At 33.6% G+C, this 17911-nt stretch overlaps 1 protein-coding gene across 7 annotated transcripts in view; it reads left to right on the top strand.

Moving 5' to 3' along the window:
- Window positions 1-15912, top strand: part of COL24A1 (collagen type XXIV alpha 1 chain) — a 290158-nt gene extending 274246 nt beyond the window's left edge. For 5 of the 7 annotated variants that reach the window (XM_036235919.1, XM_036235902.1, XM_036235897.1 and 2 more), the window contains 5 exons: window positions 1563-1628; window positions 2251-2419; window positions 8713-8822; window positions 11261-11476; window positions 14448-15912. In XM_036235919.1, the coding sequence (XP_036091812.1) occupies window positions 1563-1628; window positions 2251-2419; window positions 8713-8822; window positions 11261-11476; window positions 14448-14594 (708 nt within the window). In that variant the 3' untranslated portion in view covers window positions 14595-15912. The remainder of the gene's footprint in view (window positions 1-1562; window positions 1629-2250; window positions 2420-8712; window positions 8823-11260; window positions 11477-14447) is intronic. The other 2 variants (XM_036235893.1, XM_036235901.1) reach the window with 2 other exon arrangements.
- The last annotated feature ends 1999 nt before the right edge of the window (window positions 15913-17911 follow it).

Raw genomic sequence — 17911 nt, 5'->3', positions numbered from 1 at the left:
TCTGAAGAGTCTGAGAACTACTATACTAGATTTTCTAAAATTAAAGCCCTAATCACAAACCAACTGGAAAATATAAAGGTGGCTATTGTTTAGTACTTAATTTAATTACAATGTTTAATGCCAGTATTTTTGTGTGACTCATGTGTAAAATATGCCCATTCACATAAGCATAATAATCAGAATTATCTAATCTGCACAGAAATATTCAGGCTAACCCTTTCTGCCTCTTGAATAGGCCATGCTTCTCTGTCTCATGCCCTTTGTGCAAAGCTGTTACCTCTTCCTGGAAAGCCCTCCCACCCCTTCTTCTAATAATTTTTATCATTTCCTCATATCTCAGCTCAGATGTCACTACCTCAGGGAAGACTTTCCTGATCCATCCCTCCCAAACCTCTTATATCCTCCAGATTTGATTCAGACTTTCTAATTCCTCTCATAGGCCCATACATTTTTGTTTCATAACATATATCACAATTTATATTTATGTATTTTTGAGGTGATTTGGTTAATGCCTTTCTCCCCCTTTACACTTAAGCTCCACAAGGACAAGTTTTCTTTTTGCTTACTATTTTATCCTCAATTTGTATCACAGTGTTTGGTATACACACACACACACACACACACACACACACACATACACATACATACATATATATATATATATATATATACACACACACACACAGATCGAGCCAACTATTTTTTTTACAATATGAAAACCACATATTGAGGCAAGGAAGAGTACATTTTATTGATTGTCCCATCATTTTAAATAGTTTTTCAAACTATCAACCATGAGTTATGAACGATCTGTTGAAAACAGTTTCTATTGGATGGACCTTTAAGTAAAAAGATATCTTAGGAGTACAGTCATTCTGAAAAAAAATTATATTATTTGATTTGCTCACACAGATGCCATTTCACAGAACTTTCTCCCAGCTTATGCTTCTTAGTTTCCAGGTTTTTTAAAAACTAAAATACAAAAAGACTTACTAATGGTTATGCTGAGTTTTTCTCTAAAAATACCTCTTATGAAATGTAGGAGAGATTGGATTTATACTGTATTATTTCTTTTGGGACTAATGGTACATTTTCCAACTTCAGAAATTGTTTTTAAAACCACAGAAGTATCAGATTAAACTAATGTGACTACTTCAAGACAGTAGTATTTTATTCTATTTTCCTTCCAAGAATGTAACTATTAAAAATTACTAGTTATTTTTTTATTCCTCACTTTATAATTTATTAACTGAAGAGATCATATTTCATTCTTCTTCCACTTGAGTAACTTTTGTGTGTGTTTTCCTGCAGCAAAGACAAATAGTTTTTCATTTAAGGCTCCAGACTTTGGCCCTGTTTTAATTGGGAGACTTTGAGATTTGGATGAAGGCAGCATATTGTTCTTTCAGATAGCCAGGCAATATTTGCAAGATCTGTCTTGCAAACCCCTTTCAGATAAGTCTAGTATACTTTAATAACAGTGCTTTCGGAATTTATAGCCTTACTTTAGAGCACTCAGTGTTGATCTTATTGCTGATCTCAAATGGTTTTGTTTTACACAGAAACAAATGGATATCAATGCTGCTATTCAAGCCTTGATTGAATCACATACTGCTCTACAGATGGAGGTAATGTTTTGGGCTTTATTTACATTGGCACTCTCAATATACAAATTAAACGGAATATTTTTGGAAGTCAAAATGTGGCTTTATCTCAAATATTATATTTAAAACAGATTTTTTAAAATGAAGCCATTTTTAATGACAAAGTAAGTGATTTTAATAAATAGAAATATGTACAAAGGATTTTTAAGGAAAATATTTAAAACAAAAATGTAATATTGTTAAAGTATTTTTTAATAAGTAATTTGGAACTGTAGAAGAAAATAGTTAAATAAAGTTGGCCATTTCTTAAAATGGTACCTATCATCACTACTCATATTTCTTATTTAGTCTCTAATTATTCAATGTGTAACTTTTAAAAAAAAAAATTATGCAGTAGTCATAGTAATTGTTAAGTTTTATATCAGCTTGAAAACTAGACTTTTGAGTATAAATTTAACCTCTTATTTAGGATCAAGATTAATAAAACATACACATATACCTATATATAAATATACTTCCAACTCATTGCACACCATAAGAATACATTTTTTTTTCTGCCCTGATCCGTGTTGATTATTAGAGCCACTGGCTGGTGATGGCTACTCTATGCTTTTTTGCTAATATGATTCTTATGATGACTTGGCAGAGCTATCAGAATACTGAAGCGACTTTAACTGACTACAGTGCAGAGATATTCAAAACCCTAAACTACCTTAGCAATTTACTGCGCAGCATCAAGAATCCTCTTGGCACAAGAGATAACCCAGCACGAACCTGCAAAGATTTGCTTAACTGTGAACACAAAGTGTCAGATGGTAAGTTCTTGGTTTCCTCAAACTCTGATGTACGATTTAATTTCATTATTCCAGTGTTTTTGAGATTTGCAGTGTTTCATTCCAAGTATTATTTATTTTGATAAAAAACTGGCAGAAGGCATTTTAATTTAAAGAACGAAATACTCTTAGAGAGAGACATGCTTCTGATGTCAAAGGATCCTGTCTAAGGGCTTACAATACAAAGGTCTTCTAATTAATACCCAGCCTTATGGATGCCTTACTTTTCCCAGTCCACCACCCCTTACTGTATCCCTTGCTTGCACTTCGTTCTTGGAATGTATCACGTGATATCAAAAATTAAAAGAGGCGGGGTAAACCTTTGGGTTGACAGACAGGAGCACCTGTCAGGACCACCAAAGTTGGCAACAGAAAGACAAATATCAAAGAATCCTCTCCACCACACCTCCTAAAATTATAGTTTTTATACAAAATGGAATTTAAAAGCCTCATTTCACAATTAGTGATTATGAAGAAAAAGTGGTTTGTTATTCTCGGAATTTTCTTATGCCCTCACTGGTACCCCAATATCCATTAACCAGAGGTACAAAAATGAATTTAGAGTATACCATCATGGAAAAGTTAAAGCAAGTAGAGCAGTCATCATTATCTGATGATAAGCAGGGGAAACCCTGTCCGCTGCAATATGTCATTTAATTTTAATTTCTATTTGGTCTATGGTCAGCTGTACAATCAATATTAGTAGCTATCATTTTTTGTTAAAAACTCTAGTCCTAATACAATGACGCATAAGCCTAATTAAAAAAAAAAACTATGTTATGTCATTCTGTAATGTGAATAGTATTATTTTAATTTATATATACATATACACCAGACATACACATTCTTGTCCAAAATCATGTTTTGAATCTGTGCAATTAAATATTAACTTTATTTAATAAAATGCTTAACTATATATATATATATATATATATAAACTAAATATGTAGTTTGCCTAAATCACTATAACAACTAAAATAATATTTACAGTTATAGTTGCCAATAGTAATTATAAGTTTTATTCTTTCCTATAGTTGAGGACATAAAAGTGCAATTCTATAGAATTGAAAGCAGTGAAAACATTATAAAATATATAGATCCATGAAAGCTGATTCAAGGTCTGCCTTCCTGATAGGAGAAATAGCTGAGTGGTGTAGATTGCAAGGTATCAGAAAAGTCTTATGCCCAAAAATTCTTTCATCACTAGGAGACAGTAAGTGCTATATAGAAACAAAAAACAACAGGGAAGGGGAATATGATAGAAAGTGGAGTAAAGGTGACATTTTAAGTATAGTTAGGTAAGGCATCTCTGAGAAACTGACATTTAAGCAAAATCAGGAGGAAGTATGTGCGAAAACTACAGGAAATCTAGGGAAAGAGCTTTCTGGGTAGAAAGAATAAAGGCAAAAGCTCTAGGCCTGAGAATATATTTAGCATACTCTGTGATTAGCAAGAAGGCCAGTGTGTCTGGAAGAGAGTATATAAAGGGGAGACTGGTAGGAAAGAAAGTCAGAAAGATATCAAGAAACTAGATTATATAGAATTTTATTGACTACTCAAAAGATTCCTGCTATTACTCTGAACAAGATGAGAAGCTATTAAAAGATTTTGAGCCAAGAAATGACATGATTTTACTTAGATTTGTAAAATATTGCTCTGGCTGATGTATTGCAAGTATAATAAAGACAAGGGTAGAAGAAACCAATGAGAATGCTATTGAAATAATTCAGATAAATGATGATGATGATGGGTTGGACTAGAATTGGTAGCAGGGAAAGGCATAAAATATGGTCACATCTTTGGATATGCTTTAAAGTAAAGCCAGCAGTTATTGTTGATAATTTGGTTGTGGGTTGCTAACCAAAAAATAAAAAGTCAAAATGAAAGGCAACATGTGTTTTTTTGAGATCCAAAAGAATAACTATTCAGGAAGCACTGATTCAGGCTGAACCCAAAATAGTGTTCCAATTAGGGGGTGAAAACAAGGAGTTTTTATGAGAAAAGGAAGAGGTATGATTGCATGAATAAAAGGACAGAATTTCTATTGGTGTTCATAAGTCAACAAAGGAATTTCTATAGGTGCAAATAAGCTAAGTTATTCTTTAGCTATACGTGGTGGTGCTAATCCTAAAGAATGTCTTTAATTTTCAGGTCAGTAATGAGAATGTTTTCTTGTTAGCTTTGTAAAGAGTTGTTTGGAATATAACAGTTGGTTTGTCCCAGTTCAAAAGTTATTTTGCTCAGTTTAAACATTCCAAAGGTTTGAGGAGTAAGACAGGTGAGGCAATTCTTCTGGAATGGCAGCTCTGACTCCATTTTGAAGTGGCCTCATTTATATTATTTTTCACAGGGTTATGAGAGAAATAGAAAAATAGAATATAAAGGAATGATTCTAAGGTTTTTGACTAGAGACTAGAAGGATGGGGTTGCTGTTAATAGAGATGGAGAAGCCAGTTTGGAGAAAGATCAGGAGTTCTGTTTTAGATACATTTAGTTCGAGATACTGTTACACATTCAAGTAAGAATTCAAGTAGGTAGTTGGCTATTTAGGAGAGAGGTCAAGAGAGAGATGACTAGAGGTAAAAAAAAATTTCACTGGGGTAGAGGAAAGAATTATGAAGTAATTTGCATATAAATAGTATCTAATACCCTGATACTGCTTAAGACTACCTAAAGAGTAGGTGAAGAAAGGAAATTGAAGAGGTGTAAATACTGTGCCTTGGGGCTCTCCAGCATTTAGAGATCAGGGAGCTGAGGGGGAACTAGCAGAGAAAACTTAAGAAGCTATACCTGAGATAGGAGGAAAACTAGACGAATGTGGAATGATGAAAATTTTTGCCTGAGGAGGAAGGAATCAACTGAGTCAATATCAAGAAAGGCAAAGACTGAAAAAGGATTCTGGATTTAACAATGTGAAGATCTCTGATCATCTCACAAGAGAAGTTTAGAGGAATGGTAGTGGTTAAAACCTTATTAGTTTTTTTAAAAAATGATGGAGCCAGGGAGTTTCCACTTCCAGTAATAAAGCAAATAATTCAAATTTCCTGGCTAAATTTAAAAATAAAATTAAGTTAAAAGCATTAAATAGCTAACAAAATAGTGAGGAACCTTGAAGCCAAGATTTTGAAGAAAACAGAGAGATAAACACAATACTTAGAGTTATTTTTGCCCTGAGTATATTCAGAAACTAAGTAGTACTTTTGGTGGCCTCATGAGGCTGGGGTCAAAAGTGGGAATATGTGGCCAACCAAAGATAAGTTTTCAAAGGACTCCACTCTAGGAAGAAAACAGACATTCATACAAATTGTAGCCTAGCTTTGCATCATTGAGATGGTTCAGAAAATCTGAAAGTTTCAACTTGGACTAAGACAGTTTCAGATTGCTCATACCCCCATGATACCATCATACCAGTGCTCAGATTATTTCCACAAATAATTTCTCAGATATAATTCCCAGCACACAATCAATGATAAGCATACAGGTTGACAAATCATCATGAACGAGAACTGGCAGAAACAGCAGACAACAGAAGCAGACTCAAAAGAAAAAATAAGAGAGGAAGGATTTGAAACTGAAGGTAAAAGAGATAAGAGAAGCCTTATATAACAACACAGTTTACTCAAAGTAATAAGGCAGAATATATGTGTGCAAGTACAGATAGGTGGGTAAACGTAATTATGAAAGCTTATGTAAGTTTTCTTCAAATTGCTTCAGCTATCTCAAAGAAATTGAAGATTATCAATTAAAAATAAGAAAGGAATAGTATAATAAATCTGAGGAGAAAGGAAAAGGTTTCAAATAGTTAAACAGGAGTGACAGAGAAAATGAACTAGAGGAAGATAGTACTGTTGTCTGGCAGGCTTACAAACATTTGAATTTAAAGTAAGCCAGTCAGCATAGTGGCATTTTTCTGCAGCCACATTTACCCACATTTGCTGCCTAGGCACAGATTAGCACAAAATTGAACTTTGTAAGGTTCGGGTTTGAAAAGCCAAACACAATGAAGTGAGGCAGGTCAGGGATGTTAAGGGAGTCTCTAAGGAAATTGTTACAGTAAAGGACTGTAGGTTTTAAGCTGGGTAGGAAGTAAATAAACACATTACTATCAGGGACAATGAAAAAATGGCAATGTCAATATAATATGTGCTGATGGGATCAAATCATTATTGGAGTCATTACACTAAGGAAATGAGCTGGAGAGGAGAGAGGTGAAATTATGGAGAAATTCTTGTTGTAGATAATAACAGGCTAAGGTATGGTCTCAGAAATTAATGGTTAAAATAAATGGGGCAGGGGAGGAGCAAGGGAAGGGTACAAGAACATTGGTAAAAAAGAGTTCAAGTAACCAAGAGGCCAGGGTATTTGAAGTATCATTTACATGGACTTAAAGTCACCAAGAATTAGGTCATAAATAGATTTTCCAAAAGCTATAGCCAACCGAAGTTAAATGTCCAAAGAAAGAAAGTTGATGATTACAAGAAAGGGTAATAGATGATATAATGTAATGACAGTAATTTTACCATAGAACATTTTTAGGAGAAAAGTTGGGAGAATGGTCTAAAGTTGGCAAAGAAGAATAAGAAAGACACCTTCTTGGCTCCAAATGCAGTAGTAAGCAGGCTGTGGCAGAACTTGAAAGGGTTGCAAAGGAAGCAGTGTCCTCATGGGAGAGCCAGTTTTGTGTTAGAACCTTTAGGCCTGCAAAAGGTATATTAGGGTACCGGGCTTTATTTATATCTCAGCATATCCTGAAAAAATTATGAAGACCCTACAAATTCACCTTGTACAACATAATGCCTGAATTCAAAGCATTCCAACCCATATAACAATGAGAGTTTGCTTGATGGACAACTTTTCATAAAGAATTTACTGGCTCACATAGTAGAAGGAAACTATTTCTTGGAAGAGAAGAGGTTGTAAGTGAAGGTATGTTTACTCCATTACATAAGACAAGCCTGCGTCAGATCCTTCTGCACCAGAAAAATTCAGCTCTAATTTCTACAAACTTTACAAAATGTTCAAAATTCTGAGGAAACGGGGTAAAAAGGAACTAGGGAGTAGGATCATTTTCACCCCTTTCTTCCATATTTCAATAGATCACTGGTTCTCCAGATGTGGCCCCAGGACCAGAATTAGATTTTGTTAAAATGCAGATTCTCACGCCCCACCCCAGACTTAATGAATCAGCAGCTCTGGGGTCGGGGTCCAGCTATCTGTGTTTTAACAGGTGGTTCTAATGCCACTGAAGTTTGAAAACCACTGCGATAGAGGACAATCCCTTCCTCCTGGAGCTACCAATTCAGCAAATATTCATTTTGAAGAATTAGTAGAATGGTAGAAGGGAGAATTCCGAAGTCTAAAATAATCGATTAAAGGAAGCCCAGGATGAGCTAGAGGAATCTTTACTAGTGAGTAAAGGTGGAACAGACAAGGATTTCTACCTATTGTAGAACATGACATTCGACAAACTCTGATCATCTTGCCTTTGTAACAGAAAAAAAAAACAGGGCTACCTCATTCGGAAATTTCTGTCTTTTGCAGTTGGAATAAGGTGCAGTTTCAATACTCTGAGCGCATTATTCAGGAATTAAGATGCTAGCTTAATACGTTTTCAGCCGTAATATTTCCTGTAGACTAACTTTAGGGCCCATTTGATTTTCCTAGGCCTCAGTGGAGGCAAAGGCTGGCAGTCTCACACTAGCTGTAGGGACTTCAGTTTTTCCCACTTACAAATCTGATGAAGAAAGCACCAAAGTGATAACCATTTAACTGTATAGTTGTCTTTATGAAAAGAAAAGATATCGTTATTGTATTATTTTTATTTTAATTATCATGGATACATTTTATCACAGGGAGATTGAAGAAGTTGCTTTTATTTTTCAATATATATATATTCAACAGAAATATACACATATATCACATTAAGTGTAACTTTTCTATTAACTATGTAACTGTATATAATTGGCTTTAAACTGCTGTGCTCATCTTATCTGTAGAATGAAGCAATAAATTCAGCCATTCTTTCATTTTTTTATTAAAATTATGAAATGCCCTTAAATTGATAGGTATATGAAAAACACAATATTTTCAGTATTAATTTTAGATAATTCTTGCAGCTTCCATTTATTCACAAAATGTAAATATATTTATAATCTAAGTTTTTTTACAGATTAAACAAAATATATTTTTAAAGTATCATGATAATGTGTAAGAATGGTTCAAATATATTTTAGTATGACATTTAAATATCTTTATGTTTTACAATAAATTAATAGGGAAATACTGGATCGATCCAAATCTCGGATGCCCTTCAGATGCCATTGAGGTTTTCTGCAATTTTAGTGCTGGTGGTCAGACATGTGTATCTCCTGTTTCTGTGACAAAGGTATGCGTTGAACTTTAGAATGCATGTCAGTACTTGCCCAGTATCAGTAAACAATGACTTTTAAAATTCTGTCACTTTAATTATGAATTTTATGAACAGAAGCAAGGTACCATTCTCTACCATATGTAAGAAAGAAATTTTTTTGTTTTTAAAAAATAATCCTAGTAAATCTCAACATTTTGATTGTGCATTTTTATGATTGGCTTAGCTTGCCTCACTCTATTGATTATGCTTTTTAAGTTTCTTTTAAAAATGTGGGACGTATGTTTTTATGCACACACATACATTAGAAAATCCCCAAACAGCTGCAGAGTTCGTAATCAGTAATCAGTTTCCTAAAGTCTTACTGAAAATTACATCATCATTAAAAAAAGAATTTTGCCACAAAACTTGCCTTTTTTGGTGACCAAGCAAAAATAACCTGCCTTAAACATCCATTGACTATAATTCAAAACTTTGTTCGAGTATAATTCTATAAACCAAATTTTTTAAATGATTGAAAGCTCATTTGGTATAACACTGGGTATTACAACAAGCATTTATAAAATCTAAAGCTTAGTTCTACTTATGACATATATTTAAAAAAGCAAAACTGCGTTTATTTTCCTGGTTTAAACCAGTTTGGTATTATCAAGAACTTATTTCTCATTGACAAAGAACTGATATACAAGCCTATTGTGTGTTTTGTCCCTCATATAAGGCAGCAGCTAAAATATGCCATCCATTAGTCTGACTTCTTGTCTTTAGACTGCTCTCTCCTCCTAAAATATCTCCTTTTATTCATTCCCTTCATCTCAATAGTCATTCACTATTATTGCCCTCAAAGCAGAGGAAGGAAGGATTCTTCTATTTTTAGGAAATCTGCTTACCACTAATGAAAAGAAACGTGATAGTCATACTTCCCAAATATCCACATGATCATCTTCTCTCTCTTAGATTTGGCCCAGAATTTTTATTTGGATTATCATAGAAGAAAGGCGGGGCGGGGCGGGGGGTCGGAGGTGGTTAAGGATGGGAGGGTGGAAAGGACGTAGGAGCAGTGAAAGAGATGCTCTTTAATTCTTTCCTTTACTGAATTAGTTCTCCCATCTCTCCTATCAATAAACTCAACCTGAGAAAGACTGAGCAGATAGTGGAAGAAGAGTAGACTTGGGATCAGGAATCTGGGTTTTAGTTTGTATTCCTCTAATAACCTGAGAAATGATACTGTAAGCCACCAGAGAGCCTAGTCTGTGCCAGATACTATGCTAGGTAAATGACACTTGGCACCTCAAATCCTCAAAATGACCCTATCATGGTGATGGTACCCAACTTGACCAACAAGGAGACTAAGGCTCAGAAAAGTTAAATATTAGTTTGTGATTCTCATCTATTAAATTAAGGCACATAAATTACTTAAACTCTAATGTTCCCTATGACAGTCCTTTGTGTTTTCATCCTATGCTCTTCTTTTGCTTTTTCTCTCTTTTCCTGGGGCTTTTTATATTGTTGTCATTTTATTTTATTTTCTTCTCTGTTACTTCATAACTAATATTTTTCTAATTTTATGCTTGGAAATTAATATAAATTCCTCAGTGGAAACCATTTATATTTATGTTATGACCACATCCTTGAGTGAATAATGCTAAAATAATAATAGTAATAATAATAATGTCTAAAACTAAAGAAAAATATTCTTTTCCTAAGCCTTGAAAATCTACAATCAGACCTTCTTCTTGCAATTTTGCCCTATATTTTTCACTTTATTAGTTAATGCTTATTTGTGCATTCATTCATTCAATGAACATCTATTGATGACTCATTATATGGCTGTAACTGCGTTAGAGTTGGCAGCACAAAGAATAAAATTCTTTCCTTGTCTTTAAAGGCTCTCATAATTAAAGTTACTCACCCAAGCTATTATTACAACCTGTAACTTATGTTTGAAAACAAAAAAAATACCTTCAAATGGAAGTATAAAGGCAAGCAATTTCTTATTTTTATGAAAAAATTATTAAAGCGTTAATCAACAACAAATTACTAATGCATTTTAGATAACATTATAAAAATTATTATTTTTTTTTTGTCTTATCTGGTAGTCTAGTGGTACACTGAAGCCAGCTCAGACTGGCTCAGGAGAGCCTCTAGTTAACATCTCCCAACTTCATGTTTAATGGCACCACCTTTATAGCCTGAAATCAGCCATGGTGAGAATATTTATACCGTGAAAACCAAAAAAATCTGTAAATCAGAGATACTCACACACATACACACACACACTCCACCTTTGCAAGAGCCAGTAGTTAAGCATTTGCTAACACACTAATGACTGGCATTCAAATGCCAAGAAAAGTAGCTTTCTCAAGGCTGCCTTTCAAGGACTTTCCTCAAATTTTTCCAAACTACAAGTTCATCAATTTCCACATCTTATAACCTGCATGTTGTTTCCATGACATTAGTTGGAGTTTGGAGTTGGAAAAGTCCAGATGAATTTCCTTCATTTACTGAGCTCAGAAGCCACCCAAATCATCACCATTCACTGTCTAAACACTCCAGTGTGGACAAGTGCTCAGACAAGTGGCTCAGGATTGCCTATTGGTTTCAAGGGATGGAATGGCCACATTTTTGAAGAAAACACTCTACTTGAACCTAAAGTACTTTCAAATGACTGCAAGGTAAGGGAATGGCACTTTTAGAATTGTTCAATTTAACTAACTTAAAATTTATAAAACTATCAAATTAAAATGAGAGTAAGCCTTAATTGTAAACTGCAACTATATAAGGGTAGTAAGTTTTAATGTGCCTGATTTATAATAACTATGCATTTTTTAGAGTCAGTCATGTGCTTAAATTTTATCTTGTCAACTTTTGTCACGCCCATTGGTCACCCATGATTTTTATATGCAAAACAGGTATAACACTTTAATTTTTATTTTCTATCTGAAATAATTATATCACACCTGGATGGAGAGATATATAATAGATAGATAGATAGATAGATAGATAGATAGATAGATAGATAGATAGAGCGAGCAAACATATAGATAAATAGGTTTCTATATTTTTCACCACTGTGATTCTGCATCTCATTATTTCATGGAAGATAGATTATAGAGGCAAGTCAGTTTTATTTCATTGTGTCAGTTCCTACACCTGATGTCAAATATGATTACAACTGCAGATTGACTGGCCCTACCAATCAATATTTGAATCATATAGCACATTTTTCCTATTAAAATTAAATTATAAAAGTTAGGAAAAACATATAATTTTGAAACATTGTGTTATAGAGCAGGTATTGACAATCTATGGTTCACAGACCAAATCCAGCCCACTACTTTTCTCTGTAAATAAATGTTATTGGAACAGAGCTGCATTCATTTGTTTACTTATTATGTATGGCTGTTATCACACTACAATGACAGAGTTGAGTAAATGCAAGACCGTATGTTCCACAAAACCTATGTTTACTATCTAGCCCTTTAAAGAAGCGTTTTCCAACCCTTGTTATAGAGAATAGAGTTGCCCTCTTTACATACATTTTATTAATGATTTTGAGTGGCTTGATTTCCTGTTCTCGTGTACTATGAAGCCCATGATTTAATACCTGTTACCATTTCCGGGGAAATGTTTTTATAACATTTCGTTTCCGGCAAACGGTGCTCGGGTATTTGAAAAATCGTAGGCAAACTGTCGGAAGTAGGTGGGTCATTCTCTGTAAGCAAAGGTCGGTATTACCAACAAATTCATTTAATTTTTACAATTTTGTCCAAAAACTTTCAGTGACATTACTGTCTCAAAGACACAATCAAAAACTATCAACTCTCTTTTCAGCACTTAGAATAGTTAGGATCCAACCTACCAAACTAATCTATTCTTCATCATCATCATCACTATCATCACGATCTCAACAATTCCTACTGTGTTATTCTATGGCAGGTACCATGTATTACATACATTATTTTATTTAATTATAACAGCTTTGTGAAAAAATTATTAGTCCCATTTTATAGGTAAGAAAATGAAGGCACAGAGATGTTAAGTAACTTGCTCAAGGTCAAGTAGCTAGTGTATGCAACTTCAAAGCTTATGCCACACTATACTGCCAGGAACTTTTAATTGAAATATCGTTTAATCTTCCCAACACTGTGAAGTAGTTTTTTATTGTTCCCATATTACACGTGAGGAGAATGATAGTACCTGAATTTCTATAATAATCTCTTCCAGAACAAAATCTGTACACTTAAACCCCTTGTTTTACTTATTTTCACAATCATCTTCTACTTTTCCAATTCTTTTTTGTTGCTTTGTTCTGATTTGTTTTGTTTTGTTTTGTTTGTTGTTTTGTTTTGTTTGTTTTACTCATGTCATTTCTTTTCTCTGAAATGCCCTTCTGTAGCTCTCTAACTAAGTGGAAGTTTTAGGCATACTTTAAGACCCATCTTAAATTCTGAATTCTCAATTTCAGAAAACTTACCTTGACTACTCCAATTGGAAATGAGGAATTTAGCACTCATTGTCTACATTATTTATTTTACACTTACCATATGCGGTCTTCTATTATAGCTATTTGTTTATGTTTTTTCTCTCACCCATTAGATTTATAAGCTGCTGGAATTTGGAAGCCAGAACTAATTTATTCATCTTTATATTTCCCAAGCACTGTAAGAAAATAGAGGATTACATCTTACTTGTGCCAGATATACTTAGTGTTTAATGAATATTTCTTGAAAGATTTAATAAGTTAAATATAACAGTGTCTTACACAAAGAACTCTAGTTCTAGTTATACCATCTGGCTTATGACTTTAGTAATTTATCTTCAGTGAGTTTCAATTGCCAAAACTTAAAATGGAATTTATAGCTTAAATAATCTCTAAAATTTCTTCAAATTTTAAAATTTATCCCATGATAATCCTATAAATAAGTGAATAAACTTCTGAATAAAAAGCTTCACAAAACTAGTCGATTATGTTTCTCTATTTTGTCTTATTGAATCTTAATCATTGGTAAATTAATAATAGTTTTTATTCCATACTAGAATTTAGCAGAAACAAAAGAGCATGCAGTAATAAGAGAAACAGAAAGGCCTAGAAATAAGAGAGGAAAGAAGGAGACTATATAAATAGTAACCACAAAATGTAGAAAAAGGAACCCAAAAGATAATTTAACAGAATTATAATTTACTTCTGACTAAAGCAACTCTGGTTTAAAGTACAGAGAGGTTGAGATAACTCATTTCCTTTCATCCAAAGAAAATACCCATCCTGAAGAACTATTCCTAAATAAAGGAACACAGAACAGGTGGGTATTAATCATATTAGAAATAGTGCAGCTTTTTATTTTAAACCTGGTCCAGTGATTCACTGACAATAGCAGCAGAAAGCTAGCCTTAACCTCTGAAACTGAAAAATCAGATCACACAGTACAATTTAGAGAAAACAGTAAGTACATGTTTTTAATTACTCATAGTAATCGTTACCATTTATTGAGCACTTAGTCTGTGCCAGGCATTGTTCTACACACTTTCCGTTCATTATGTCTAATCCTTAAAATAAGCCCGCATTGTCTATGAAAAGCATTGCCTGCTGAGAATGACTGCTAATGAAACAATTACTTATTAAAGCATTTGGTTCTTATTTTACAGATTCAAGATGGCAACTGGCATAAGGCAAAATTCCTTTTTCACACCCAGGACCCTAATCAACTTCCGTTAATTGAAATACAAAAACTTCTTCATCTCAAAACTGAACAAAAGTACTACATTGAAAGCAGTTCTGTATGCTTTCTCTAAAGTCTCTGAATTTGTTCCAAATTCAAGCTGTTGGCCAGGTAATTGCTGCAGAGGGAAAAATAAAGGCAGAAAGATACCGTCATTATGAAATATATGGAATGAAGCATTGGCTATATTTTAAAGAATCTCAGGAAGAAAAAAAGACTTCCTCCTAAGGAAGGAGAAAAGGCATTCTTTAAAGGACTATAATTGATAAAGTATTTAATTCTTTTTTAAAAAATATATTGACCTGAATTTCCTTAGAGAATCCTTAGAACCAAAATTTTATACACATGGAATTCTTCAGGGTATCCTATATTTTTTGAGTGTCTGAGAACAAAGTACCCATTAGACAGCTGGAGACGCAGAGCACTATGGAGCAATACTGGCTAATGCTCCCAAATGTGCAATGCTTCTGTCTAAAAATGATAAGCCACAGTCTAATATGTCTTATTTTCCCTAATACTAAGCTGTATTCAGGTCCCCAATGGGCATATACATCTTAGCTGGTGGTACACTACCTCTTACGTGTTGCCTTTTTGTTTTGCTTGGTGCTCTTTCTAAAACAAGGTGCTTGTGGCTTTTGTAGACAATTTTATTTCTTTTTTTTGTCTTTGTCATTCTTTAAGAGTATATGTACTGGTTACATCAAGGTATGTTTTGGTTGTTAGTACTTATTTTAATTTCTTTGGTCACATACTTAAAACAAGTAAAACATTATTTATGTGAAGTCCTTGTTCTATTTTAAAATTCTCTTTGTGGATATGGATCAAAGCCAATACATTGTGACCTGTGCTTATGAACAAGAGAATTGAGAGGTTTCTTTTGTTTTTGTTTTATTTTTTAAATTGTTGTAAAAATTGTTATAGGCCAGCTACATCCAGTAGTAGGTTTGGGTTAGAGTTTGAGAGTTGTGATATACTATTTTTTAAAATCCATGATCATCTGGAATGATACTTTGTGTATATATATTTTGTAAAGTTTTGATTCAGCAAATCTTTTGAAATTGCTGCTGTTTTAAATTATAATAACTTTATATTTGTGCTTCATAGAAATTACGTATTTTGTGGTATTCATTGATTTTCTTTCACTGTTTGTAAATTTAATGTGTTGGGACCTAATTTACCAGTCATCAAAGCAACATCCAGGGGGAAAAAAACAACAGTCTTTTGCCCTTTAAAATAGATTCAGCCAATTCAGACTTTCCTTGTTTTCAGAAAATGTTCGATATTCAAAGAAAAATATTATACCTTTGGTATATAGAATAGCTTGTACAACCATTATAAACATACCTTTAGCCATAGCAAACCACACTTATCTATAATAAAAATGTGCTTTAAATCTGTTTTGGTTGTATTTGTTTTTTTTTCTTTTATTGCTATATTCTGTTATTATGTATGATAGCCCCTCTGGGATAGCCCTTTTCTATTATATATATGTTATTAGGAAGTATCTGTTCCATACCTATTAAAGAACTACAGAGCCTATTTCTTATTTGCACATAATGGGGTCATGGCGCAGAAATAAACTGTCCCATATGTGGTCAATTGGTTTTTCAACAAGGATGCAAAGACCATTCAATGGGAAAGGAGAGTTTTTTTCAACAAATGCTGCTGGGAAAACTGGATATCCACATGCAAAAGGATGAAGTTGGACCCTTACTTTATATCAGGGGTCCCCAACCCCCAGGCCATGGACTAGTACCAGTCTGTGACCTGTTAGGAACCAAGCCACACGACAGGAGGTGAGTGGTGGGCGAGCCAGCAAAGCTTCATCTGTATTTTTAACTGCTCCCCAGTGCTAGATCTTCACCTCAGGTCATCAAGTATTAGATTCCCATAGGAGCACCACTCCATTGTGTCAAAAAGGTTGGGGACCACTACTTTACATCATATACAAAAATCAACTCAAAATGAATTAAAGTCCTAAACATAAGAGCTAAAACTATAAAACTTTTAGAAAAAACATAGGAAAGCCTCTACGACATTGGATTTGGCAGTGACTTCTCAGAGATGACACCAAAAGCACAATCAACAAAGTAAACAATGAATTGAACTACATCAAAATTAAAAGCTTCTGTGCGTCAAAAGACACTATCAAGAGAGTGAAAAGATGTCCCATAGAATGGGAGAAAATATTGCAAATCATGTATCTGATAAGGGATTACTATCCAGACTATATAAAGAACTTACACAACTCAAACAAACCGAAAAAAAAGGCGACCCAATTGAAAAATGGGCAAGAGATTTAATAGACATTCCTCCAAAGAAGAAATACAAATTGCCAATAAATGGAAGGATGCTCAACATCACTAGTCATTAGGAAAATGCAAATCAACACCATAGTTAGATGACACTTCACACCCATTATGGTGGCTGATATCCAAAACAAAGAAAGAAAATAACAAGCGTAGGTGAGGATGCATAGAAATTGGAACCCTGTGCATTGCTGGTGGGAATATAAAATGGTGCAGCTACAGTAAAAACATAGTTTGAAGTTCCTCAAAAGTTAAACACAGTATTACCATATGATCTAGAAATTCTACTTCATGTATAGATACCCAAAAGAATTGAAAGAATGGAATGAAGCAAATATCTGTACACTTGTGTTCATAGAGGTATTATTTAGAATAGCCAAAACATGGAAACGATCTAAATGTGCATCAACAGAGAAATTGATAAACAAAAATGAGGTGTATACATACAATGGAAAATTATTCAGCCTTAAAAAGGAATGAATTTCTGATATATGCAACAACATCGATGTACCTTGAAACATTTTGCTAAGTTAAATAAGCCAAAGAAAAAAGGACAAATATTGTATGATTCCACATCTGAAGTGCCAAAAATAAACAAATTCATAGAAAATACAATAGAGGTTACTACTAGAAGCTGGATGATGTGAGAATGGGGAATTGTTTTGGAAGAGTACAGAGTTTCTGTTTGGGGTGATGACAAAGTTCTGGAGATGGATGGTAATGCTGATTGTATAACAATATGAGTATACTTAATGCAACTGAATTGTACATTTTAAGTGATTAAAATGACCAACTTTATATTGTATATTTCACTGCAATTTTTTAATGGGGCTATGGCAAAGATATCTGATTACCTGCTTTAGGAACATAGAAATGGTTTTAAAACAGAGCAGATTTTAAATGAAAGAAATCATAGTTCATACTTAAATTTCAGTCTTCATGCTATACTTTCTGTTACCCACCCCACCCCCCCAAAAAACTTATTTCAGACACATAAACAGTTTTCTTAGATATTTAAGAAATAGGTATAAAATGAAAACACCTTGCTTTGTCTCGTGCACCTAAAAATATTAAAGACATT

The sequence above is a fragment of the Rousettus aegyptiacus genome, unplaced genomic scaffold (genome assembly GCF_014176215.1).
Source record: "Rousettus aegyptiacus isolate mRouAeg1 unplaced genomic scaffold, mRouAeg1.p scaffold_m13_p_1, whole genome shotgun sequence".
NCBI classification, from domain to species: Eukaryota; Metazoa; Chordata; class Mammalia; order Chiroptera; family Pteropodidae; genus Rousettus; species Rousettus aegyptiacus.
Note: the sequence above shows the minus strand (reverse complement) of the source record. Positions and strands in the feature narration are given on the sequence as shown.